General features: G+C 37.7%; 1 protein-coding gene and 4 long non-coding RNA genes across 11 annotated transcripts in view; 3 read left to right on the top strand and 2 right to left on the bottom strand.

The window, feature by feature from the left end:
• Positions 1-265: 265 nt before the first annotated feature.
• LOC135304500 (uncharacterized) lies at positions 266-9,783 on the bottom strand. Of its 6 annotated transcripts, none has more exons than XR_010365878.1 (4): positions 9,221-9,783; positions 8,661-8,749; positions 7,160-7,299; positions 266-5,893 (listed from the first exon to the last, which is right to left on the bottom strand). It is a non-coding gene; the product is annotated as an uncharacterized LOC135304500 (long non-coding RNA). The 6 variants fall into 6 exon arrangements; XR_010365879.1 differs by having other exon boundaries at positions 7,160-7,263; XR_010365881.1 differs by having other exon boundaries at positions 7,160-8,749; positions 9,221-9,382; positions 9,468-9,783.
• A 23-nt stretch (positions 9,784-9,806) lies between these two features.
• Positions 9,807-10,971, top strand: LOC135304499 (testis-specific serine/threonine-protein kinase 2-like). The gene has a single exon (XM_064426951.1). It carries the CDS (start codon positions 9,931-9,933, stop codon positions 10,897-10,899), a length of 969 nt encoding a protein of 322 aa, XP_064283021.1. The 5' UTR covers positions 9,807-9,930; the 3' UTR covers positions 10,900-10,971.
• Positions 10,972-12,819: 1,848 nt separating this feature from the next.
• LOC135304504 (uncharacterized) lies at positions 12,820-20,633 on the top strand. 2 transcript variants are annotated; one of them, XR_010365887.1, is made up of 4 exons: positions 12,820-13,941; positions 15,487-15,643; positions 19,318-19,451; positions 20,027-20,633. It is a non-coding gene; the product is annotated as an uncharacterized LOC135304504 (long non-coding RNA). The 2 variants fall into 2 exon arrangements; XR_010365886.1 differs by lacking the exons at positions 12,820-13,941; positions 15,487-15,643 and adding an exon at positions 18,884-19,040.
• LOC135304502 (uncharacterized) overlaps positions 19,619-26,151 on the bottom strand; it is a 66,335-nt gene continuing 59,802 nt past the window's right edge. Inside the window, exon 4 of the long non-coding RNA XR_010365883.1 lies at positions 19,619-20,135. This is a non-coding gene — a long non-coding RNA (uncharacterized LOC135304502). The remainder of the gene's footprint in view (positions 20,136-26,151) is intronic.
• On the top strand, positions 21,522-26,145 carry LOC135304098 (uncharacterized). Its single transcript, XR_010365540.1, has 2 exons — positions 21,522-25,200; positions 26,071-26,145. It is a non-coding gene; the product is annotated as an uncharacterized LOC135304098 (long non-coding RNA).

The raw sequence follows: 26,151 nt of genomic DNA, 5'->3' as shown, positions 1-26,151 counted from the left end.
AAAAAAAAGAACTATATTAATAGCTGTCTCCTGAAAAGGAGCTTTGCTCTTTCTAAAGCTAAAAACCAATTAGCTAACACCTACCACAAAGATGAGTTTGAAGAAAAATCAATCAAGATGTCAAAATATAAAACAAAATTTGGGAACTTGATGATCAGGAATATCAATACAATTGATCAGAAAGAAAACTCCAGTGACAAAACAGAAAAGATAATTTTACTACATAATTTCCAATAATTTTTTTGGTCTTTTTTGTTCCTCATTTCTTAGATTTTTTTCTGTGCTTCTGATTTAGGAAGAAAAGTTACAACTACAAATACATACTAAAAATTCATCTACAGACTGCTTTAAGCATTTGCTATGATACAAAGGGAATTAAGAGTACTTTAAAAGTCTGTTTTGATTTCTTTATTACTATAATGCTGTACCAAGCCTGCACAAGTGATGGTTCCACTGGAATAATTATCCTGCAATAGTGAGTTAAGTGACAGAAGATGTGTGTTAGAGAAAGAATGCTGATATTAGGCAATAATTACTGTAGCAAAATCACTTAAACAACGATTGTGACAAATTAGGTATAACTAATTCTATGTTCTCCTCTGATTTTAGATGTATTGAGACACAGCTGAATCCTGCCCAAAGAGATGTCAGTTGCCTTCCTTACAACCAGTGAGGTAACATGATCTTCCCCAAAGTTACCCAACATCCAAAGTATCCCTACATCTCCCCATTTCATAGGAAAGCTGACGGATATCCTGGAAGAGAGGCTTTTGCCTTGGTGTGGATTTTATTTTCCTTTTAGCAAATTTAATTTGGGGTTTTTTAGTTTTTGGGTACATTTCCATTGACCTTCAAAACATGGCAAAAGAACTTAAGAATGTATAAGCTCCATTGCAAACATTATGGGGTTTTACCAACACCTTGTATTTCCCTCTCCTGAAAGACAGAAGATACATAAAAATATAGGTAATAAACTACAGTTACATGGAAGTGGTTTTTTTTCCATCACTTTCTTAAGTGACATTTAGTCATACTGCCTTCTTTCTGGGTATTTGGGAGCTCATAATTTAAAAGAAAGCTTATGGTTTAAGTTTGAAATTGGCAGTTCTGGCAACTAAAATCAAAACAGGTGTAAGTTGTGAGTGGTAGCACACTCAGGAATCATGTGACTACAACTAAGGAAAATACTGAGAAAATCTAGTTGATAATACCAGCAATTATATGCAATTATAACACTGACTTCCTAGAAATAAACTGGCAGCTATAGGCTTCTATTCCATACAAACATAATTCATCAATAAACTAAACTGCACAGAAGTCCAAGAAACAATTAGAGAAAGAACAAAATAAAATGAGAAATAAGAAAATCTATCTACTATCCATGTTACTTTAGTGTTATCTGGAAGTTCAATATTCCCCAAACTCCACTTTGCAATAAAATCCGGTTGTGGTTTTTGGACCATTGAGTTATTTATATCACCAAGGAACAATTAGGAATTTGTTCTCCCCTTAATGTAGTCAACAAGAATTTGAACAAAAAAAGGTGTCATAAACCAAACTGCTCAGAAATTGCACTCTTATTGACCTTAAATCACTGAAGTCAACCAGCCAAATCAGATCTACAGAGAGACAAAAAGAGTAAATAATCCTTATTTTAGAAAAAGCTCTATCAGAAAAGCCATTCTATCTTCTGACAGCTGACAGAAGCAGGTGTTGACATATGTGGTCAATGCATTAAAAGGATTATGCTCAACATTCTCTGCTGATGCAGTGATTGCAGGATTTGAGAGTGAAGAAGGCAGAGCCAAAATTATTTAATTATTGATTTTCTACACATGGTTTAAATTTTCTGTATTATCAGCTAATTTGAGGGAGACAGAAGCTCAAACTATTGGCATGAGAGCATGAAATTACATAATAGCAAAGTAAAAAGTTTTGGGATCAGATCTGTTTGAAAAGCAACTTACTGCATAACAGCTTAGTCTAGAATTTCAGTCATGATTTCAGGCTCAAGAAATGTTTAGGCTGTCTGAAGAAGGGGAGAATTTTAGAAACAGGCTATGAGGAGTACACAAAGCTCAAAAAATGAGGATCACAAAGACATTAAGAATAGTCTGCATTATTGAAACCTTTGTAAAACAAAAATTCAGGGAAAATTCTGAAGAGCTAAAGGACCACCTGTTTCCAAAGTTAAGCCTGTTTTATTATGAGGGAAAATAACTGAAAAAATCAAAGAATAAAAATTTCATTATTAAATGAAACAGAGAGTTGAGCTCTGAAAAAAAAAATACTCTGCTACTTGTGAAATGTAGCAGCTTTTATTTTTAATTCAGAACTGTTCAGATCAGATCTTGGGGCCTAAAGCAGAAGAGACAGGAAAAAAATATAAAAGCGTAAAAAAAGTTTGCACATAGCCACCTCAATAATTCAGCCATCAGAAAACTCCACTTGCTGTCCCTTCTGACTCAGATGGGACACACAAACTCAGACCTCAGATCAGCTTGGCAGAGATTTTGTGCATCTATGTTTAGTTTCCTATTAAGATACTGTGATACTCCTTATAAACCATATGCCATTTTCAACATATCACATTCAGGCTCTGTGCTTGCTGTTTCATTTCTTTGCATTTAATTTGTGGCCTTTGTCCACAGGAGCTGTCTACAGAAATGCAAAGACCTAAGGAGAGGTGAGGAATGCAGCCCTGTGCAGCCCAGACTCCAAGGAGCAATCACCAGGGCAACAGCAGCTGCCTGCATCCTTCAGGGCAGCAGCATCCCTGCAATGAAGGGACCCAGCATAATTTATCTGACTCATAGGTATTTATATCTGCTCATTACCCACCAGAGTCTGCATCCTGTTTTTACTATGGAAAATAATGGAGGGTAAAACACAGCCACTGGTAAAAAATATCCAAAATTGTAAATCTGGGCTTTTAGCTATCAGATGAAGTGGGATACATGAAAAAAGTATTTTCAAGTCCTGAGAAAAAGTATTTTCTATTGCACATGACTTCTACCCTGAATGATTTCATGTGGTTTGATCTGTACCCATGAACTCCCAAGACAAACAAAAATACTAACTTGCAGATTACCTGCAGACACTGTTATTGATTTCCAAAATTTCAGGTTATTCAATTCACCAATTTCTGACTATTAATCACACATTCAAGTAATTTTTTTCTTTAAGCTATAGCCTGTGATCTAATGTTTCTCTGTTGCTGTACATCATCATTTTGGACAGTTCTAAACACAGCTCAGACACTAATCCTTCTTTTCCCTTAATTAGTTACTCACCCTCTCCTATCACTTTTTTTTTGCTCTATGTAAACATCTTGTTTGACAAATATTTTCATAATAGTTGTTTTATTGGAAATATCTTTTTTCTTTTTTCCACAATCTCCCATTTTTTTTCTTTGCAAAAGTCTCTCAAAAAAGAATTCCACTGGTATGAGGGCAATAATTGGGGTTCTTTTGGAAGCATTTAACTTGTTAGTTAGTTTCAGAATTCCTTAACATTATTCCTTCTGATTCAGGTCATCACACTGCTGCTCTCTGCTGTCCATAAGAAGAATCCACATGAAATTATTGCAGATAAGGCATTCATTTTAGGCTCTATAACAAATGTATGCACACTGCAAAATTTTCATTTCTAATTTTGATTTCTTACAAAAATCAAATCTAATTGTAACTGACAAGAAAATTTACGTAATTACAAATACCATGAGTTAAACCTGAGAAGAATCAGAGGGTTTTGCAAAGCAGTTGCACTAACACTTGAATTCTGTTCAAACTATGAGACACATGCTCACCTTCAGTCCTTAATTCTTTATTTCTGTTTTACCACGACCTGATGAAAAATTCATTCAATGAATACTTTTCAATATGTAATGAATGGATAATTAGATCCAAATTTCCACACTGCAAGTGGTCTCTGCATGGGCTGACTTCAAAACAGTACAGAGAATATAGTTATCACTTAAAAGTGGTTTGCATATTTTCCATCATGACAAGGCAGAAAATGAAACTTTTAAGAACAAGAAATCCTGAAACAGCTCAAATATTTAACAATAGAAGATGAAAAACATTACCATTCTTGCATGACTTTTAAACTGGATGATTTGAGGTCATTAGAATGAATACACTTCTAGGGCAAGAATTCTTCTAAAGGGAAAAATCTTTCACAGTAATAATTTATATTGACCTGGGTACTCCTACCTACAGTTTAAGAAATGCTATACATGAAACAGAAAACAATTATTGCCAACTGAGGGCACAATCCATGACTGATGTAATTGTGTGAATCCATGTACCAGGTCAAAAACCTGTACCTGATACATATACAGCAACATTTGTGAGAACATAGGTTTAGTCTATAATAAGAAAAAGAATGCAGCTGAAAACATGAAATTTTGCACCTAGTGGGCTTAAGTGTTCCCATTCCTATGGCATTATTCTCCTAGGATTCAGTTTGTTCTGCCCCTTTTTCTCTGCCCATCACTCATCGTTTCACTTTAATAGTAGCACTCATGGCCACCTGAATAAAACCCTTCAGAATCCTGAAAATCTGACAGTTATGCCTAATTAAATGTGCAGCACCAGACAGAGGCACAGCTACAAGAGAAGTTGTGAATCTATTTTTGCATGGGTATATCAGAGATATTCTGATTTAAAGTTTGGCTGGAAACACATTAAGCCTATTTAGATTTTGGCCTCCTGTTCCAAAAATCCCTTCATCCATTTTGTTTAGGATGCTTCTTCTGTTCCAGTTCCTGAGACGATGGGGAAAAGAGCCTCTATAAATGCCTGAAAAACACCAATGAAAACAACTCACAAATACAATTTTTTCTGCATTCTGAGTTAACAATAGCTGCTGGATTGTCCCCAACACATGGATGGGATTAGTCAGTCTTCCAGGTGCTCATGGCTACAAGCAATAAACAAAACTGTCTTAATTACGGTTTAACATAAATTAGGATTAGCATACCCAGGAAGGCTTAGTGGGTTATCAGCAGTGTGCATTTTACCTAAGCTAGCATTTTGTGTGCTCTCAGTTATACCATCTGTTTATCTCCTCATGTAGGTTGACTCTGACACAAAAGGATTTCATGACAGGTAAGGTGGGATTTCTAAAATTCTGTATAGAATATAAGCCTAAAAGCATTACCACCCAAGCAGCCATGTACTTCATCCAGCATGTGGGATTTATTTTTAATTAAACTGCTTGTTTTCAGTTTAAATACCTAAAAATGCCCTTACATACTTTGAAGCAAATGTTCCCCAAGCAGTGGTCAGTACCTGTGACTATTTCCAGAAACATTATGTTCTCATTTTGGTTTTATGCAACATTCTTGTGAAACCTGGACTATTTTCACACTTGATATTCACAGCATGTACTTATTCAAAGAATTGTATTCATAAGCAAATTATTAAGGAAATTAAAAAAAGGACTTTTCTATTGTTCATACACCTGTAAATGACAAACCTAAAACACAAATATATTTATTAATTGCTTGAAAATGTTCTCTTTTTCTTTTTGCTTGTTTTTGAAGTCTTAATTTACTGAACTTTTATTGTGGAAAATGATTTTGACAGCTTTTAGAATATAAACCCTTGTCAAACCAGAGAAAAACATCCAAAGCATCCACATCTGCACAGGAGAGAAGGACATGAAATATAATGGATTTTTTTTTTAGGATTTCAACTCATCCCTGATTCTGACCCAAGATTCACCTTTGTGTCACCAAAAAAACCCATTCCCCTCACTAAGATTAGCAATTTCCTTGTCAGTTTCCCCATTCTTGCCAGATTTAGGCAAGATACGATGAATGGCTTTGGCAGAGCTTCATCAGCAGGATGTAAACATTTCCACATGAGTATCAGCACCTCCAGCTCTCCTACAACACAGAGCCACAGAGAACAGAAAGCCATGGAGAAGTCAGACCACAAATTGCAATTCCACATTATGACTTGCACACGAGATCTTGCACTTTAGCAACAAAACCCCACATGTGCAAGGTCGGAATTAAAAGTCAATCTGAAATTTCTATCTCCAGAGACATTTTCGACAAATAAATTTTATTTTAAAGTTCCTTCAGAACATTGAAAATTATTCCAGGAAATTGCCAAGAAAGAATTTGATGCCAGCAGAGTACTTCCCATGACAATACTCTAAAAAATCCATTAAATTTATTGTGTGATAATTCTTAGATATTAGAAAACCAGGACAAATGTGTTGTGAAATCTCTGTGAAAAGAAACCATAAATACTAAAAAATCAATACCTAATTCTGGTAAGGCTGGAAAATGCTTTCAACACTCTCATGGTTAAACCCCAGATGGTAACTGAGCCCCTCACAGCCTCTCAGCCACTTTCCCTTGGTGAGTTGGAGAGTGAATGAATGTAAAAAAAAGGACATGGGTTGGATAAAGGCAGTTTAACAGGTGAGGCAAACCAAGGGACTCATTGCCTCTTCCCATGGCAGGCAGGTGCTCAGCCATGCCCAGGACAGCAGGGCTCCATCCCCTGTGACAGTGACTTGGGAAGGCAAACACCAGCACTCCAAAGGTCCCCCCTTCCTCCTGCTCCCCAGATTTCTGTGCTGGGCATGGTGCCACATTATGGGACATCCCCTGGGTCAGCTGGGGTCTCTGTGCTGGCTGTGTCCCCTCCCAGCTCCTCGTGGAGCCTCTTGCTGCTGGGGTGGGTGAGGAGCAGGGAAGGCCTTGGCTCTGTGTTAGTGCTGCTCAGTGAGAATGAAAACAGCCCTGAATTATCAACAGAAATCCAAAACACAGGCCCATACCAGCTACTATGAAGAAAATTTACTCTATCCCAGCTAAAACCAGAAAAAATATTATTTAAAAATGTATTATCACCATAATCAATAAACTTCAAAGGCAGTTTTTGCATTAAAAAAAAAAAAAAGGAAAACAAAATGGAAGTTTTGTTTTTTTTTTTTTTTAAAGGAGGCTTAAGATTGTGTGGAGGTGAGTCCTAGCAGTTTGGACCCTTGCCTTCCATCATGAATTCTATTCCAGGAAAAAAATATGCTCCAGATAGCCCATTTTTAAAAAATGATGCTATACAACTATAAGAAAAATCATTTGCCAGAAGATTTAGCATGCAAGGAAATACCCATCTAGGACTTAAAATTTTTCTACCTTCCAGCTATTCTTCCCACCATTCCTGTGCCACAGTTCCTGTTGTACTGATCCAGGGTTAAGCACGTGATTTTTGAGACACTGCTGGTGCACCTGGGGCTGCACTGATTCAGAGGGGATTTCAGTGCTCTCTCCATCACCTGTCTTTAGAGGTTTGTGACAGCAGAGCAAGAAAAATAAAGAAAGCAACAGACAACCAGGTCTGTCTGAGAGAAGAGTCCAGCAACCCCATGTGCAAAACACATACAGGAAGGGTTGGTTTCCTTTGCTTTTTCAGAACAAATAGAACTAAAGTAACTAGAGAGGAAGCTACTGAATTGCTTCTGCCAGATGTAATGAATTAATAGTTTGCTCTTCCCCCTCTGGATTCAGAATTAATTCTTGGCCTATACTGGCATTTCTCTCACTGGAAAATTTAATTTGCATCATTAAAGCCCTGAGTCTATTACAACTGACACAGATGGGCACCAGAAAAAAAAATCTGTATAAATTTGGTAAATTTGTTAAAATTGATGATTCTAAGTGTTATTCAAAATTCTAATTAAACATCAATAAGCTGCTTCAGCTAAAGAAAATCTTACATTAACACCAACAGAGACAAAAATGTATTTCACTGATAATAGATCTGACTTCTCTCTTAGATTTTGATTGAGTTTAACCACATCAACATTGGAGGAATTAACTGCTTTCCTGAATATAGACCCCCTTTCTTAATCCATTGGTTCCGTAGTGACATTATGACTGATCTTACAGAACCAGTCTCCAGATCCATTGCCTGTGACGACACCAGCAGTCAATTACTCAAAAAAATTATGCATAAGTTGATAGACTCATATTTGAGACTTAATTTTGTCTTAATTTATGTTAATAGTAAAAATATAAGCATTCCCACAAAAACACAATCTTTTCCTTAAATTACTGTGAGAAGAAAAAGATTGTAGTAGTTCTGGTAATACTGCCACACAGCTCTGGTGGAAATCACTGCTTAACAATTTCACCATAACTAATACTTTTCTGTATCCCTTTATATAAATTTCATAATAATGATTATAAGAAGACAAACAAACAACAAGTAGAGCATGCATGATACATTTTGGGACCCTTGCACCAAATATAAAAATGTCTAGATGCAAAACAGATTTCCTAAAGAATTAACAGGCTGACATGAAGATAAGCCATCCACACTAAAAGTTGGAGTGGTTTTAAGCATGAGTAGGTGATATGAGGCTATCCAACATTTAATACAAGGCCACATTTTTATTTACACCTGAAAAGAACCAATTAAATTAATGTCCTGGAAAGAGCCACATGTAATAGTCCACTGTAAATCTTTATGCATTCTTGCATGTATTTTAAAGACTTTTCCTTTTCCTTTGTTCTTTCCAGTGTCAGCACAGTGGTTATTGCCTTCCCTCTCACAGTTCAGATATTGGCTGCACCTTCAGGACAGAAAAAGGCATGATGCTGAATAGTTACACCTATACTTTAAAATTGTCCATACCTTTGAGAACATTTGCTCTGGAATAACAGCAGGGAGCTGCTCTTTTCCCCTTCCCCAAAAATTTTCCCCTCCATGTGCCTGTTGAAAGACTAAAACAAAAACATGCAGAGCAGCATGTGCTAAATATCCACTGCAAATCCTCCTTAACCTCAAAACAAAAGACTCGATGCAATAAGAACATGCACCATTTAACATGGAAAAAATCCCAGGTTTAATCCTTTGAGAACTACTATCACTCCAGACTTACAGGTTAACTTTTTGGTTTGTTCACATTTATAGTAAACTTAGAGACTCTAGAATAAAACCTTCCGTTTAAAAGAATGCCATCAGTTTGGAAGCAACTCAGAGTATTTTACCTAATATCAAAGTACAGAACTACAAAATTATTATTAATATTATTGAAAGTGATTGCAATTTTCTGTGATTTTCAATTCTTTAATCTGGTTATGTGGCTGTACCCTGCAATTTTATTGTAGCTAATAAAAACTTAATTTTCTCTACAACTTCTTGGGAAGTGTAGTAGCAGCAAGTGCTAAAATCAAGGAAAGAAATGTGCATACACAGAGAGATTATCTGCAGTGGCAATTTTGAATTTTCATAGAATTATTTTCTTCTGAAATAAGGAACAGACTTCTAGAACTCTTATAACAATACTGCCATAAACCACTGAACTGGTGGGACTCCCTGGTACTCCCTGGAAGACTCAGGCTGGTCAGCTGTTACTGCAAAGTGAACAAACAGCACTAATTAACAAACCAGGATCTATCATACCACCAGGAGGAAAAAAAAAGAAAGGTTTTAGAATACACTATGCACTGCTCCACAAAGTCTCAGTCCTCAGGTGGTTTTCATTATTTTCCTAAGATCCACCAAAAAATGCAGAGTATATTGCATTAATGACGTACAGCAACAGCACAACTGAAAAAAAAACTAAGATATAAAAACATTCCTCCTACTCTGACCATCTTAAAAAGAGAAACATCTTTGAGAAATTATCTGTTTTCTGATTGCAATGTGCAGGGATGACCATCAATGACAGCACAGAACAGCCAGCACCTCCATGTTGGGTTTGGCCTCCGTGATGTCACAGAGTAGTTCCACGAAATGACACACAGATCCTTCCAGGGTGACTGTTCATGAGATCACCCCGTAACCGCCCACAGAGCCAGGCCAGCAGTGCCCCTGCAGCACCATCAGGCGTGGAGCACAGCCCACCAGCACAGGATGCAGAGCAGCTCCCGCTGGGGCAGGTCCCTGCAGCTCTCCCACGATGGATGCTGTGGTGCTTAAAAAGAAGGGCTACAGCCTCGGTGACACTCTTGGAGAAGGCTCCTATGGCAAAGTGAAAGCTGCCTACAGCCACCGCCTGAAACGCAAAGTGGCCATCAAGATCATTGACAAGAAGAAAATTTCTCAGAATGTCCTGGAAAAATTTCTCCCCAGGGAAATGGAAGCTTTGATGAGACTGCACCACCCCGCAATCATCGAAACGTATGAGATTTTTGAGACATCCTCTGGGAAAGTGTACATTGTGATGGAGCTGGGGGAGAAGGGGAGCCTCCTGAACTACCTGACCAGCCAGGGCGCGATGGACGAGAACGCCGCCCGCCGCAAGTTCCAGCAGCTGGCTTCTGCCATCAAGCATTGCCATGACTTGGACTTTGCCCACAGGGACCTGAAATGTGACAACATCCTTCTCGATAATGATCTCAACTTCAAGCTGTCAGACTTTGGCTTTTCGAAACCCCTGGCTCGAGATGGAAATGGAAAAACCATTCTCAGCAGCACCTTCTGCGGCTCTCTTGCGTACTCAGCCCCTGAGCTGCTCGAGCACATTCCTTGTGACCCCAGGATTTCAGACATGTGGAGCCTGGGCATTATCCTGTATGCAATGCTTTTTGCTTCACAGCCGTTTGACAGTTCCAACGTCAGGGAAATGCTCCAGGTTCAGAAACAACGGAAGATTCCCTTCACGAAGGGAAAAAATCTCTCAACAGACTGCAAGAACCTCATCACCCACTTGCTCCACCCTGACGTGTCCCAGAGGCTGTGCATAGATGATGTTTTGAGACATCCCTGGCTGCAAAACGTAAAACTCACACGCAGCCTGCGATCCACAAGTGACTCCAAAGCCTGTGGCAAGAAAAGCCCCAAAAACAACAGGATGGGAAACCCCATTGTGCGTAAGTGTATGGAGTGGAGGAGGAAATCAGATTCTCTTAAGGATGCTTTCCTTTAACAGGGCCACAGCCTTGGCCTAACCTGTGAACTGCATTAGTTTAAACTCACATTAAAGAGAACCTGTCTAAAATCCCTTGTGGCAGCTGTGTCCCCACTCCTGCACAGTGCTCTTGAAGGAGGAGCTTTAACACTGCCAAAGTCAGGACTGTGAAACACAAGGGGAAATAATGAGGGAGAGAAGCTTTAGAATGTGTAAACAAACTGCAGAGGAGCACTTTGTATGTAATACTTGAAGGAGGAATGTATTTCAAACAAGACAAAGCAATATGTTTTTATCTGTCTGCATATCAGACCTGGTGTACTTTATAAGAATTTAAAATTATTTCAATAATCAAACTCTAGGATCTGCCTAGACATACTGCTTATGAATCCAAATTTACATGATTTTCTCTTTTAAATTTGAGTCTTTGAACAAAAAATTGTGCAATGGAAACCATTTTCCTATACTTAAAAGTTAACAAGGATTACAAATCAGTTACAAGTTTTAAGTCAAAATGAATGGGGGAAGAGTTTTCATTAATTAGCATCAATTAGCAAGGAAAATGTAAAAAACCACACATCCAAACATCAGCTGCCTTTTAACTGAAACCTATTGGCTGAGCAAAAGGCATGCACTAATTCTTTTTCTATAACAAGAAATAATATGTTAGACATTAAAAAACCAAAACATATACCTTCAATGCTAGGATTATTTAGCCTAAAACTTTTAAAAAATAATTTTAATTATTTTATTTGCATTACAGTCCTGCAAGGTAAAAGCCTGCAAAATGAGAAGTCTCCTGTCCCACTGGTGTAATACATTTACCTCTAGGTCCCATAGGATTGATTCAACTGGATAAGTTATGCAAGCACACATTTACAGTCCAGCCAATTCCTGCAGAAAAGCATCAAAAAATGTCATGTGGGTAAAATCAGATCCCAGTGGAGACTTTGGGAGGTTTATTACTCAATTCTTTGGTACTCAAATAATTGCCTGTCACTAAAAGTAAAGCAAAACAAATATAATTTCATGGGTCTGCTTGGCCAGAGACATTTGACCAATTATTGATCTACAAGGGTATTTATCCAGCACCTGAGAATGTCATGCACACAAATAATGACCTACTCATAATTTAGTATTTCTTAGAAAAGGTCAGACTACCATGTTTAACACTTTATAAAATGGAGAGAAAGTAAAGTTTAAATGCTACTGAAAAGCTGCAAAGTGTCAAAAAGTACTCTAACATACAATTTGACAAGGCAAAAACTATGTGCATCTGTTATTTCACCCATTACTCTTTACAGAAAATCTGCTGTCCCCATCAAAATATTATGCTAAAATATCAAACATAAAATGCTGCTATTGACAAAACTATCAAATAACAAAATTCTGACCATAATTAAAACTATAATTTCTATTCAGTAAGTGCGGACAACTAAATCTATTCTGGGGGGAAAAGCCTTTTTGCTTAATAATGTAAGAGATTATATTTGATGCTAAGAAATGAAATGCACTCTGGAATAATTACAAACCTTACTCTGAACAGTCTTCTGCCTCAGAGAGTGGATTAAAAGATGGATTGTACAAACAGCCATTCAGCAGAGCTCTTACTATCCTAAATAATCCAAGGAGAGACAAAGTCAGATCCAGCTCTAATTAACACTCATTGCTCATGGCAGGAGAACATTAACATGGTACATTTCCACTGCCACATGTTTAGAAGTCACAGCCATTGAAAAGGACACTTGGACAAACAAAATGGAGCTATTAATTCTTTGAGATAACAGTTCAGTAGAAAGCTTAAAAATAGAGCATATTGTTATTTTGCTTTCATTGATTTAATCTGGGACCAAAACACAGCAGTAAAAAAAAAAAAAAAAAAAAAGGTGAAACCATGGAAAAAAAATTTCTTATTCTATTTTAATTTTGCCACTTTTGTATTATCAGACACCAGATACAAGTGCAGACAATGTGATTGGAAATGATCACAGGGGATGTGCCACAAAGGAGGTGCTTCACCTCTTCCTGGTGTGCTGGCAGCTCCTTAGGCAGGATCAGGAGCCTCCACACTGCAATGCACATCCATGGCAAGACGACCAAAGTTCAGGCAGTTCAGGCACATTCTTATTTCCAGTTCTGTGTCTGTGGCCAAAATATGTCTAAGTGCACAGCCAAAATCAAAAGGCAGGACAGCTGCCTTACCCAGAGGCCTTTCCAGATGATTTTATTACAGATGTGAGCTGCTCTGTTGTGTAAATTGTATAAAAGAGAGCCTGACATGCATCTTAGGAGGGTGCACTTTGCAATTCTGGTTTACTTGGGAATTCAGTTTTATTGCAATCCTTTTAGTAAGACAGGATATGCCGTTGAAAACAAACATATATAAGTCCTAAAAAACTTCTAGAGAATGAGGACCTATGAACTGTATTGGTGAATATCACAACAAAACAAACGAAACATACTAAAAATATAATTTCATCTGAATGCAGTAAATGGGATGAAATGTGTCCTGCTATAATTCTGTTCAAATGACACTGGGTTTATCTTAACTAAAGATCACAGAATCATATATTTACTAAGGCTGGAAAAGACCTCTAAGATCTTGAGCCCAACCACTGAATCAACACTGCCAGGTCCACCACTACCCATGTCTCCAAGCACCTCATCTATGCATGTTTTGAAAACTTCCAGGGATGGTGATTCCACCATGTCCCAGGACAGCCTGTTCCAATGCTGGAGAGACCTTTCAGGGAAGAACTTTTTCCTGACATCCATCTAAACCTTCACTGGCACAACCTTCCTCTTGTCCCATTGTTTCTTACCTGAAGGAAACACCAACCCTCCCTGACTGCAGCCTCCTTCCAGGCACTTGGAGAGAGTGGTGAGGTCCCCAAGCCTCCTTTTCTCCAGCCTAAACAACCACAGTTAACTCAGCTTCTATCTCCTCAGATTTCAAGAGGAATCAATACCTCACACCTAGCACTGGGGAATGAAAATGGAGATTGTTGTAATCACCAATGTTTCAGATCAAAATTTAATTTGCACTTTCCTCTACACATTGTAAGTGATTAAGTGAGCTTTAGAATCATCTTCTCCTTAGCCAGAAGTGTCCACACTTTCCTATCTTATATCATTGGCACTTAAATTAATGGTTTTTATCTAACAGATACAGCAGTCATAATAAATATTTAAGATAACTATTTAAATTTTGGCTGTATTAACATTATAATGTAAAGAATCTTAATTTTATTTGCCTTAATAAATCAAAGATTAACTCAGACATTTTATCTTGCTTGCCTTTGGAATAGTTAAAGAAATTCACTTTAAATATGAATAATGTGTCTTCATTTTATGAGCTTTGTTCATTTCCATAGATTTAGTTTGAAAATAAAATTATTTCTAGTACTTACTGGAATGCTGATAATGAAACTATTGAATTAATATTTTTTGTCTCCATCTAAAAATCATTTAAACCTATTTGGAGGGGTTGGATTCTTAAAGGAGAAGCTGCCTCAATTTCTACTCCTTGCTACGGCACTCAGAGACCTATGAACCATCTTGGACACTCCATCAAAAATAAGGTTCAGAGAGTTAGAATTTGTCAAAAAGTCTCAGTACTATCCCTTGAAATACCATGCATAATATTTATTGAAGTATACTTCAAGACTCAACTTCACAATGAAACTTTGTAAAATTTCTTCCCAATTCCTGCAAGGGTTTTTAGTTCAATGAAAATTAATTATTTTGCTCACACAAATACTGTTTCCAAAATAATAGAATGGTCTCTGTACAGCCAGTACAAGTGCTTCAAACCACAAAACTGCAGTGGATAACTTTGTGGTGGTACAAAAGGGTGGAATGGCACAGAATTTGCATGCAGCAAGTGCTGCACACACCAATTTGACCGAGAACACGGTGTCCAGGACAGCACTTCCATCTTCTGGAGTGTCACTGCATTTTCCCCAGAGGCTGCGTGTTTAATTTGCTGGTTGTGTGGTGTGTGCTGTCCCCTCCCTGCCCTGCCAGCCAGCGGGGCTCTGGTGCCTCCATCCAGCTTCCTGGGGACTCTGGGGACAGATGGCTTCAGGGCAGCCAAGGGCTGTCTGGAACAGTGACCCAGACGTCTTGGCACTATGCAAATATCACTACCAGTCAATCATTTTGTTATAAATACTGGACAGCCCAGCGCCCACCGAGCTCTCCCACTGGCAGTGGCTGCACTCCAGGAGCTCCCCTTGAGCAGGGACAGCTCCCAAAGTTACCCTCAAGGCTGAAAGGTTCCTTGCCACAACAGATCCTCAGGGAGCGATCAGTAGTGTCCTAACCTTTGAAATCTTAGCCAAACAATACAAATTATTGATTGTGCACATAAACTCCCCTGGACATAAACAACTGGCCAAGTCTGAGACTAGGACTGGATCCAGCTGCAGCCTGAGAAGGCGTCTAGAATGCAAGGGGTCCTTCCTGAAGCTCTTGACTCAGTGGGAGAGTCTCCCTGACAGCTTTTTCTGACCTTGTCCTTTGGGCAGTAAATAGTCAAGTGTACCTTGTTAAAGCACTGTCACATTCACCATTTGATTTTGTTAACTCATTATTTTATGTTAGCAAGATGTACTGCTGCTTCTGTCCAGTGAAGTGCATCACTCCATTCAGGGCAAGGTGCAGTGAACAGAGGCAAGAGGTGAAAGGGATCAACAGAGCAGCACTGGAGGGAATAAACTTTGGAAGGAATAAACATTTGCTGATTCTTCTAACAGAAAAGGCAAGTTATCTGTTATGCCACCTGACAGCTTGTAAATGGATGAATGACTGCCTTTAATGGTGGTGATATTTACTGCCTCAGAAACCTACTTCCTTTGACCTGAACAGAAATGGTCACAGTCATTAGAGCTACGTAAATACAGCACTCAATTTTCTTGAGCACATAACAGTCCTATGAAAAAAAATCACAAGACTATTCATAACACAAGACACAGCCAGAACAAAAATTAATTTTTCAGAACCTGAGTGTTGAAAATTGTTCATGACGAATTTTAATGGTCCAAAATCAAAGTTCGTTCAAGTCATTTGGAGTCCTTGGTATTGGTATTTACATCAGCACCTGAACCTTCATCTTATTATAAAGATAATTCATATTATGCTAAGTTTTACACAAGCAATTTCTGCAAGATGAGACCATCGAGACACGTTAGGTACTTAGTTTACTAGACTGTGTTAGACACCTAAAATTAGCATAAGTCCCAAGTACATTGCAGCATTTAATGCGTTTATCTCACAATATCCTTGTAAAGAAGAGGAATAACATTATCTCAGCTTTACAAAGTGAATCTGAAACACAGGATGAATATGGAACTTCTAAAACATATTAAGTACTCAGATCCTATAAGCACTGAGTGCCTGATTACTGTTAAAAATATGAGAATATGTGTTATATAGGCTAAGCCACTGAGAAACACAATCTGTGACAAGAGTGATCTTAATCAGGAACAGTAAAGTCATGAACTATAGTGAACTATTACTGCTGCCTGTGTGCTTTTTTGCTGAGGTCTAACTAAAGAAAACAAAACACCACAAAAAAAGCCCAAACCAAAGAAAACTCACCAATTTCAAGCATACTACTACCATGTCTAGATCAAATATGATGACTACAGCATCTCTCTGTTACACACATCAAGCTATTCAAAGTTTGCCAAAGATATTCTTCAAGTCACTTCTGCCCAGCACCACATAAAATTCTAAATATTCCAACATACACAAGCTTAAAAAAAAATTATCTGAATTTTCTTCTTGCTTTAATCATTAACTTTCACTGTACTAATACCAAGATGGAAAAGTAAATAACGTGGGACTGGTTTGCTTGCTCTGCAGGATCAACTTGTTCTGATAGTTGATCCCTACCAGTCCTGCTCAACATCAGCAATCAGCTCTGAGATGTGATTTTTTTAAATGCAGTTTCACACAGAATCATCAATCCAGCAAAGTACCTGCCAGCATATATTCACCTGCAGTTTAAGAAGATTGTGTGGGTTAATCAGAGAAAAATTTCTGCTTTTCTGATGCAAAGCTGTGAGCCTTTACATTATCTTAAAGCATGGGCAACCCACCAAGGAGCTACATATTCAGAGTTTTTAATGAATATGTATGCATTAGTCTTTTTATGATTTTCCTTAAAGGAAAATATTACATCAAAGCAAAGCTAGTTTGGCCTACTACAGAAATTATTTCTTCTGTATACTTCAATGCATTTCAGAAAGAGGTTTTCTTAGTAATAAATATTTCCTACTAGCAGGAAGAAATATTTTTTTTCATTATTTTCCAAAATCATTACAGCAAAAAGGCCAAAATCTTATCTTGATTTTGTTAGACTACTGTGTTTTAAACTAAGCAGTGATTAAAAAAATCACTTAGAGCAAAATAATGTTTTCTAGGACTAGCTTCTTCCCTGTCTAGCCACAGGACCATGTGTACAAAAGAATTAGAGTGTCTGAATCTTGTGCTAACTTCACATTACTGCTACTTCTGACACAGTCCACAGCTCCAAGAGTGTTCTACAGTTCTCCTTTGTCTTCTTATTCCTTTACATCCTTCCAAAGTATACTTTGTATTTCTGGGAAATAGTACAGAATTCATGAATAGTTGCTCAACAGCAGGTTGAATACACCATGTTGTTCACTTGTTAAAAGAAAGATTTAAGAACAGTTCACAGTATGTTCTAGTCTTGTGCCTAGTGTTCTTTCCTTTTCACGTCCAGATGGGACTCCCATTACCCTCCTTTTTCTGTTTTATGATTCATCACCAAAGGTTTCCCTCATGCACTTATTACAGCAGGTGTTCTATCCCTTAAGTGTATTCATATGGAAACCTGTGAGGAGGAATATTGAACCAAAAAACTAAATCAGATGGAATGTAAATTAAAACATTTTAGTCTATTTTTAGTGTATTGACAACAGATATTAATATTATTATACTGAACTGTAGCAGAGTCTCAAAACCCGATATTGTTGAACAATAGCATAAATTTATTGTATTCATGAGTGAAGATGCCTCAAGAAACCTGTAAAAAAAATCCAAGGGAAATAAAATTTGGTTGTAGTGAAAAGGTTTCCTGTCTTGAGGAGATCCACTCTAATTAGGCTGCCTTCTGTGAGACCACTGTTTTATCTTCCTACATGCTGTAAACTTCACATCCTGTCATTACTGCCAGTAATTTCTGTAGAAACCACCACTAATGAATGCAAAAACAGAGCAGTGTAGAAGTAGGAATCAGGAGGCATCTAGCGGGAAATTTCTGGGTATTCCTGTAGAAATTCAAAACTACTTTTTCCCCATTAAACTTCTTTCCACTGTTCTTAGGAGGTTTTTTCAGTCAAGGCATAAAATCTTCCCTTAAAGGAAAATGCAAAAACCAACAAAACATTAATATTTCCTATGTTACAATTAATTTGGCTAGTTATATTGGATTAATCCGAATTTCATATGTAACAGCTGCCTGCCTTTCTTCTCCCTTATTTTATCTAATGGATGTCAAAGCACATTTTCTACATAAGCAACAGCAGTTTTGGCCTCTGTTAAAGTGTTCTGTTGAAGGCGTGGCCCTAAAAAGGGCTGGGCATTGTATAAACTGCTTATCATTTCATAACTAAAAATCTTGAAAAGTCAGAATTTAAACTACTTTTAATTAATGCAAAGCAACCTCTTGGTTTCCCCAAAATTACTACCTTGCATAGCCACACCTCCCAGGTCAGCCTTTGAAAGGCAAACAGCCACATGAAGAGAGCCTAACCTCAGTTTTTACTAAAATCACCACAGTCAAGGCTAGTGAACCTCTATCCACTGAGACTTCCCCAGAAAATGTAGCCAGTTCAATTCTTTCTAGAATTTCACCAAGTATGTGGCCCTAGAATTTCATTAAATGGTCTGGACTGTCCACAACTCCTTGTAAAACAAAACCTTTGTCATCCTGCCAGTTAAAAAAATGGGGACAAGTGCTTTGGAGCTAACATTTCCTTGAGGGTGTGTCAGTGATGCAATAGCAAGTTGGATCCACATTCTCCTGCTGGACTCCCAGGTCTGATATTCCACAGGCAACTCCTTTGGATGCAGCTCCCTCTCCTTCCAGCCCACCCCACACTCACACCTCAGGCACAGCTAAGCTCTAGGTACATGGAGGTGCACAATCTTATGTTGTGCTCACCTACAAACACATTCTGATCTTCTGTAGAATCTCTCAACATTTATTTGAAACATAAAAAATTAAATTGTTCTGGATTTTAGCCTGGGGACTTTGCTCACAATTGATGCTAAGCTTGAGAGTAATTAAATACGACACAAGGTGGTGTCAGGTTGGATTAGCTTTAACAAACTACTGTATCAACAAAAGGGAAAATAAGGTAAAGATTGGATTTTCTAACCACAAATATTCTTTCTCCTCTTTAGTGAAATTGCCAAAGACAAGGAAATGTGTTGCAGCAACTGAAATGCCAAAATACACTTTCAGATAATCCTGCAAAATCTGCTCCTAAACCCATCCATCAGTGTTTGGAAATACCATCAACCCCATGTTCTCTGAGGTAAACAGTCCAAGTGAAGTCACCTCTGTTTTCAGACCAAGGGCTGGATGTTCGTGTAACTTCTGCTGTTTTGCTTTAAATGGAGAAATTGGCACTTAAGATAAAGTCACAAAAACACAAATCACAGCTTACACTACAGCAGCCAGCAAGTCTCATTTACTTAAAATCCTAGAGTGTAACAGTTTGTTTGCAGCACATGGCAGAACTTCCCAATAATTTTAGTAAAAATTTTAGCAATATGTAATTTTAGTGCATTAATTACACAGAAGCAATCCATATAATATTACCATTTGCAGGTGAACTTTTATTTGGGGTTCACATTTTAAAAAATTGCTAGAATCAGCTCAGCTTCATAGGCTAAAAAAGAAGAATAAGTATATTATGTTTTTTACACCATAAATCCATCTGGCGCAGAAGTCAAAACTGCTGAATTAATAAAAGCCATGTAAGGAATCTAAGGGCTTTCTGTATAAAATCATGCCACTAAGACAGTAAAATAGTAGTAAGTAGCAGGAGTTTCAGCAGTAGGAAATTATATGGCTCATGGCAGTCACCTCTGGTTTGCTATCCTCTAGCTATGTTCTGCGTTGGAGAGGAATCACAAAAAACCTTGGCAAGAGTACAGCTCCACAAACTCCAACCCAGCTTTTTGTGTGGTCACTTCTTCTAGTCTAATGTGTGCACCTAGAAAAATGCAAGGAAAAAGGAAGAACAAACCCATAATGAAGTATAACATTCATGAACATTCTGAAGTAAACTAGCATACTTCAAAATCACTAATAAAGTTACGTTTAAGTTTTATTTACAAAGTGATTGCTTTAGAAACAGAGTGCCTGAGCAATGCTGGACTGGACTGCAGCAAGAACTGATACTACAGAAGTTATATCCCAAAGGAGATGGTTTTGCTCCTCCTGTTCCAGTCCTCACTTTAGGTCTGTTCTGCAGAGCTTCACAGACAGATGTGTCACTGTTTACCTGCCCACAGTTCAGGACAGGCACTCACTGTATGAACTGGCAGCTTTTCCTCTAACCCAAAATCTACTCATGGAATAAAGTACTACCATAACTATGAATGCAGATCAAAACATTTTAAATACAAGGGTAAGAAAATCTGTTTTAATAAGCTGAACACTTCAGTACTTTAAAAAAAATAAATCTTTCTTAAACATTAAGGGCTGCTATCACTGTACCTGTCGAATGTTTTCCAGGAAATGAACTTTCCATTCAGCTATAAACTACTACAGATCTAGAAATACTCAGAGAAATGTTCCTGGAAAGTAGAAACCCCCAGCTAGTCAGTCACAGGCACTATTGAGTTTCCCATTATTTGCTCATGGAGGTACAATTTTTCTCAGTTAAGCTGATGTTCCAGTTCACAGCTAAGGAAAAAGAAAACTGCTGGTAAGCATTCAATTCAAATATGGCAAGATACTGTTTCTACCAAGAACAAGTACTCCTTATAAAGCATATTAATGTCCTTTTGTGTGGTTTAAAATCCAGAGAGAATGTCAGTTATCTGAATAAGTCATACGCTGTCTAGTGGAAAAGAAGATATTTTCTTTTTTGAAGCCTTTAAGCCATCGTAACTGTACACGAGGCATTAAAAATCCAAACAAGATCATTTGAAAAGCTCAAAAACAACTCAAAAGTACCACTGCTCTTCAGTAATTACTTTTGAGAGCTGAAGCAGGAAGAAGCAGGTAATTATCTTCATCACTTTCACAGCTCAGAGTTTTCCTGGTGTCAAGAGGGGCAGAATCACCTCCCTGGACCTGCTGCCAGTGCAGCTTTCTGGTGCAGCCCAGGGCACCTGTGGCTGTCTGGGCTGCAAGAGCACATTGCCAGGTCAAGGTGGGCTTTTCACCCCTGAGCACCCCCAAGGCCTTCTTCTCAGGGCTGCTCTCAATCCATTCTCTGCCCAGCCTGTGTTTGTGCTCAGGCTTGCCCTGACCCAGCTGCAGGACTTTGCACTTGGTCCATCAAGGTCCCTATGGGATGGATTCCTATCCCTCCAGAATGTCACTCCACACACCTCAGTGCTGTCAAACTTGCTGAGGGTGCCCTGAATGCCACTGTCAGTGTCAAACAGTGCCAGCCCAGCACTGACTTCTGAGGTCACCCCCTGCCACTGCCACCCACTCGGACATCCAGCCACTGACTGCAACCCTGAGTGGGACCAGCCAGCCAGCAAGACATGTCTCATTTTAAAGACCTATTATACTCACAAAATTGGGACTTATCAATGCAAAGTAAATCCAAAGCAATTTGGCAACTTTGTGGTTTGCTATAAAGAGGCCATTCGGTGAATAAGCAACTATTTCAAGGGTAGCACTTGGAAATGTGCCAGAGCAACAGATTTATTGATTTAGAACAATAAAAAGGCCATATTTAGATAATGGATAGATCCAATGCACTCTAAAATCATAAAAAGTGTTCTGCTTGGCTTCAGTGGGTTCTGCTTAAGGACATAGTTAAAAATAATACAAGGTTATTCATTGCAGGACCACGTAAGACCAAGAAGTTAAACACAACCACTGCCTTTTAAAGGACAGATGTGGTATGGCTAATGTTGACTTTTCTACTCTGCATGGTTAGTGAGGGATTAGTATAATCTGCCATTCATTTTGATACTGAAATTAGAAAGATTATAGGAGGTCATTTTGTCCTGAAGTCACATAACAGATGTGGAAGAAAAATCTCTTCAAAGATGCCCTGGCATTTCACCCATCCTTAACACTTAAAGAGAGGCACCTTTTCTATAGAATGGGAAAGGAAATAGATTCTATTTTACCAGAAAATAGGAAGGATTACTGAAGAACTCGTGTTAGTCTTTGCCAGAATTGTTATAAGATATTGCTAATATTGACTTTCAAGATCTCCGACACCTGAAAACTTGCAATCAGACAGAAGTCTGGTCGCAGAACATAGTGCCACCTAACTAATTCACAATTTATGTTATGGGAACTACAGTGGAAAAAAATTATTTAGGTTTTAAGGGGAAGATATGTGGGTGGTGCCCACACAGTGCCACTCACAGTCTGCATGCACACACAAGAACATGTAACATTAAATTCTTTACAATACAAAAAAATCTTAAGTTTCGGTGTTCTTAAGTTTATTATCCAACTACTAATTGTACTTTTTCTGAAATAAAATTGAGTCAATGGGAATCATTAACTTTTTTATCTCTTTAATGAGGTGCTCCACAGTATAATTTTATATTGTGCTTCAGAATACTTCAATTAAACTTCTTGCATGATGACAACTTCTGAAGACATTTAATAATTCCACAACAGCCAGCTTTACTGACAGCACCTCAAGGAAAAGTCACACAGATCTGTTTTCATTGATGCCTTACAGTCAGAAAAGTCTGAGCATCAAAATGAAAGGAATTAAATATTACTATTTTTGAACAAAATAATTTCAAAGATTAAAAATTAGATGTCACCTTGGACTATTACAGTAATTTATATTTTTCTCCATTTTCTCTTTAAAAGCTGCATGTTATTCTATTAGATTTATTGATATTCAATCAATCTTGTAATAATTTGAGTGCATCTGGTTTTTCTGTTTTATTTCTACCCTAGAGCTTGAGTCATAGAGAATTTCTCAGAAATCATAAATATGCATTTTTAAGTTAGTACAGGACTCAGACCTCAAGGACATAGAAAAGATAGTTTGTTTTGCAAGTTTCCTTCCACTCTGTCACCAGAAGTAAAAACAGCAGCATTTTGCTTCTTGAGGTAAATAAGGTCTTGCTGCTGACACAAAACATTGATAAAATGGAGACAGGATAGAGATGTAGATCTGCAGGGAGAGCAAGCACAGCAGTGTAAAAGGACACTTGAGTTATCTGTCAGATGTGGTTCTAAAATCTTCTCTGGTACAGTTTACTTTCTTAGCTAAGTGGCATCCATTACTTTAGCCAGATTATCCCAGCATTGATTATCAGACAAGAACAGAACCAAGCCGCACACCAGATGTGAGAGGGATAATTATGCCATAATTAAAACTGTGTTAATTGGGGGGATTATGGCAGCATTCTCCTGCTGTGGTTGCTTTTTCTCTTATTACCTGGGAAAGTTTGATCACAAGGTCAAAGCAGGAAGGTTCCTAATTACTTTTACCTTCCCATCTGTGTTCTTTGAAAATGACAATAATTTGGTAATGTGGGAAGGTTTAACATTCTATTACTCTGTCCAGGATCTGGAGACTGACAAAACTGGTGGCCAAAGTGGAAAAGATAACCATTGCTGTTATCAGTGAGTTCTTTAGATTTCAAAGCAAAGCCTAAAGCACAGAATATGCTGGCTTAATGACAACAACAGTGGTTCCAACACACTCCAAATGTGTGAATGTACTGTCACTTTTGTAGCAGTCCTGAATGCTGAATTCTTTCCTTTTTCAGGGGAACAGAGCTGTTTCATGTATGCTTTTAGCTGATCTCCACTATTTTCACTACTGAAGCTCTCAACTTTCCCAATCAATAAAACTCAGAGCAAGACCTGAGCACCAATTCTACTGTCACATGATGTTACAGAAGACTTTAATCAGAGATGCTTTGCCCACAGATGATAAGACTCAGAATTCCATAAAGATGAAGCATTTAAATCACTCTGCTTTGTAAATTACAGCTGATGGTTTATCACTCTCAATGAAGTAGGAATCCTTATAAGTGAAATAGCCCAAATTATCATATTGCTGTATTTAGTGGAGAAATGAATGCAAGCCCTCTGTCCTGAAGAATAGCTAATTTAAATATGTTAGAATCTCATACTCTGACTCTCCTCCCACTCTCAGTAATTTTGCTCTGGCACAGCCAATGGATTTCCAAGAGATCCCCACTAATTTACACCAGCATAAGGATTATCTGGTCCAGAGCATTAGTGAATGGGTATTTAAAAACAGGATACTATAAAATAAAAAGGTTGTGATAAAGATTGAGATTCTAAGGTGCATCTATGAAAACAAAAGGAATATGAAATTAGAAATATATATCAAAGCACAGTGGGAAATTCAAAACAATCATAATGAAGGCAGCATAGGTGTGAAGTGTAACCAGTTTATCCAACCTTAGAAAACCTTGCACATGCCTGTGCAGGGTCAGTACATTGCACAGTTACTGAATCCATTCAGAACTGACAAAGATGTCAAAGCAGTGCATTTTACTTTGCTGGTAATAGTAAGTCTGAATGGAAAGACTCTACAACCCCCATTCATACAAACCCCCAAGCTACAACTGAAAAAAACCCCACTATTGAAAGACAATGTGATCCTTTAAGAAGTTCAGAAATTACCCTGCTTTCCAAAAGTACAAATAAAGTCTTTGGGGCCACCTATCATGGGTATCCATGACAGGTTTTACATTAACCTTCTACTCATACATAAAAATGGATTAACAAATCAGAAAGCTAAATCACCTGAACAATAAATAAAGCAAAATGTCAAACACTTGCTTTTGACTTTATTTTATAATTACTTTTGTACATTAGGAACATTGCTTGTGACATGGGATGCAAGCCAAAAGAGGCAGACAGAAAAATGGCACAGCAGGAACAAGGCTTAAATACACAACACGCCCTTCCTCAGTGTCTTACAGACAGAAGTGCTCTGCACTGAGGAACCTCTCTCATACTGGAAACTTGGGTGTGATATTCCTGCATTCAGCTTTTCCTCTGAATTTCAGAATAAATCACTGTGTTAAAAAAATATTTAGGAACAGTTTAGAAGTTCAAGGAACATTTCCCAGGTCAGATTCCTCATTATTTTTCTTTTCTTAATTCCTTTCATAAGCTACCATTCTCACTGGCTCCTGAAGAATTACTAATGCAGAACTGTAAGGATTCAAATGAAATTCAATTTTCTCTCCAGTGTCTAAGTGACTACCTCATTATTATTCTGCAATCAGGAACCTGATGTTCTTTGTCCATTTCAAATACAACCATTCACCTCTCCCATTTCCTATCACTATCAGAGGCTGTTCCAACTCTGTTTCTGTCTTTGACTATATTTCTGATGTTCAGCTCTGGGTACATAAAGTGTTACATGCATTTTTGTATTTTTACTACTTATACTGCATTGAGTACAACGTGATTTTGCTTTTAAAATTTGTAAACTGCTTTTGACCAATGGGTAATAAAGTGGGCTCAGTTACCCGTTATTTATTTCATTTCTGCGTGAGTCTTCTCACTCTTCGTTCATACAAAATTCAACAACTCCAACCAAAGAGTATGTGAATATATACAAAGAGAAACTTTCACTTGGTATTGAAAAAGCATGCCAATTTTGCAGGATTATACAAAAGGCTGCATAGACAATTCAGCATATTCACTGTGCAACAGAAACCTCTTTAACAACTACAAAGTTACATAATTTCCCACAAAAAAAAAGCACTGAAATTTATTTCTTGGTAAATATGCTACTCTAGAATAATAATGTTGGAGGTAAAACTTGACAACAGCTATAAATTAGAGGTTGAATATTATAGTAATGATGTTTTAGATTAAAAATTATCCTTTTTATGTTCAATGCTAAAAAAAAGTCTTTATTAGAAGTACACATAGAGTTAAATACCTCTAAAAAATGCCTTCAGTTTCCAAAGGCTGCTTTACTTTTTTAGGTTTGAAAGTGTGAAAGACGGTATCAAGAATCATGGCAATTTAGTGTTGCAGAGGCACCACCGACCATTAAAAATTCAACA

The sequence above is a fragment of the Passer domesticus genome, chromosome 7 (assembly GCF_036417665.1).
Source record: "Passer domesticus isolate bPasDom1 chromosome 7, bPasDom1.hap1, whole genome shotgun sequence".
Classification (NCBI taxonomy): domain Eukaryota; kingdom Metazoa; phylum Chordata; class Aves; order Passeriformes; family Passeridae; genus Passer; species Passer domesticus.
The sequence above is the reverse complement of the archived record's forward strand: the minus strand, read 5'-3'. Positions and strand labels throughout refer to the sequence as shown.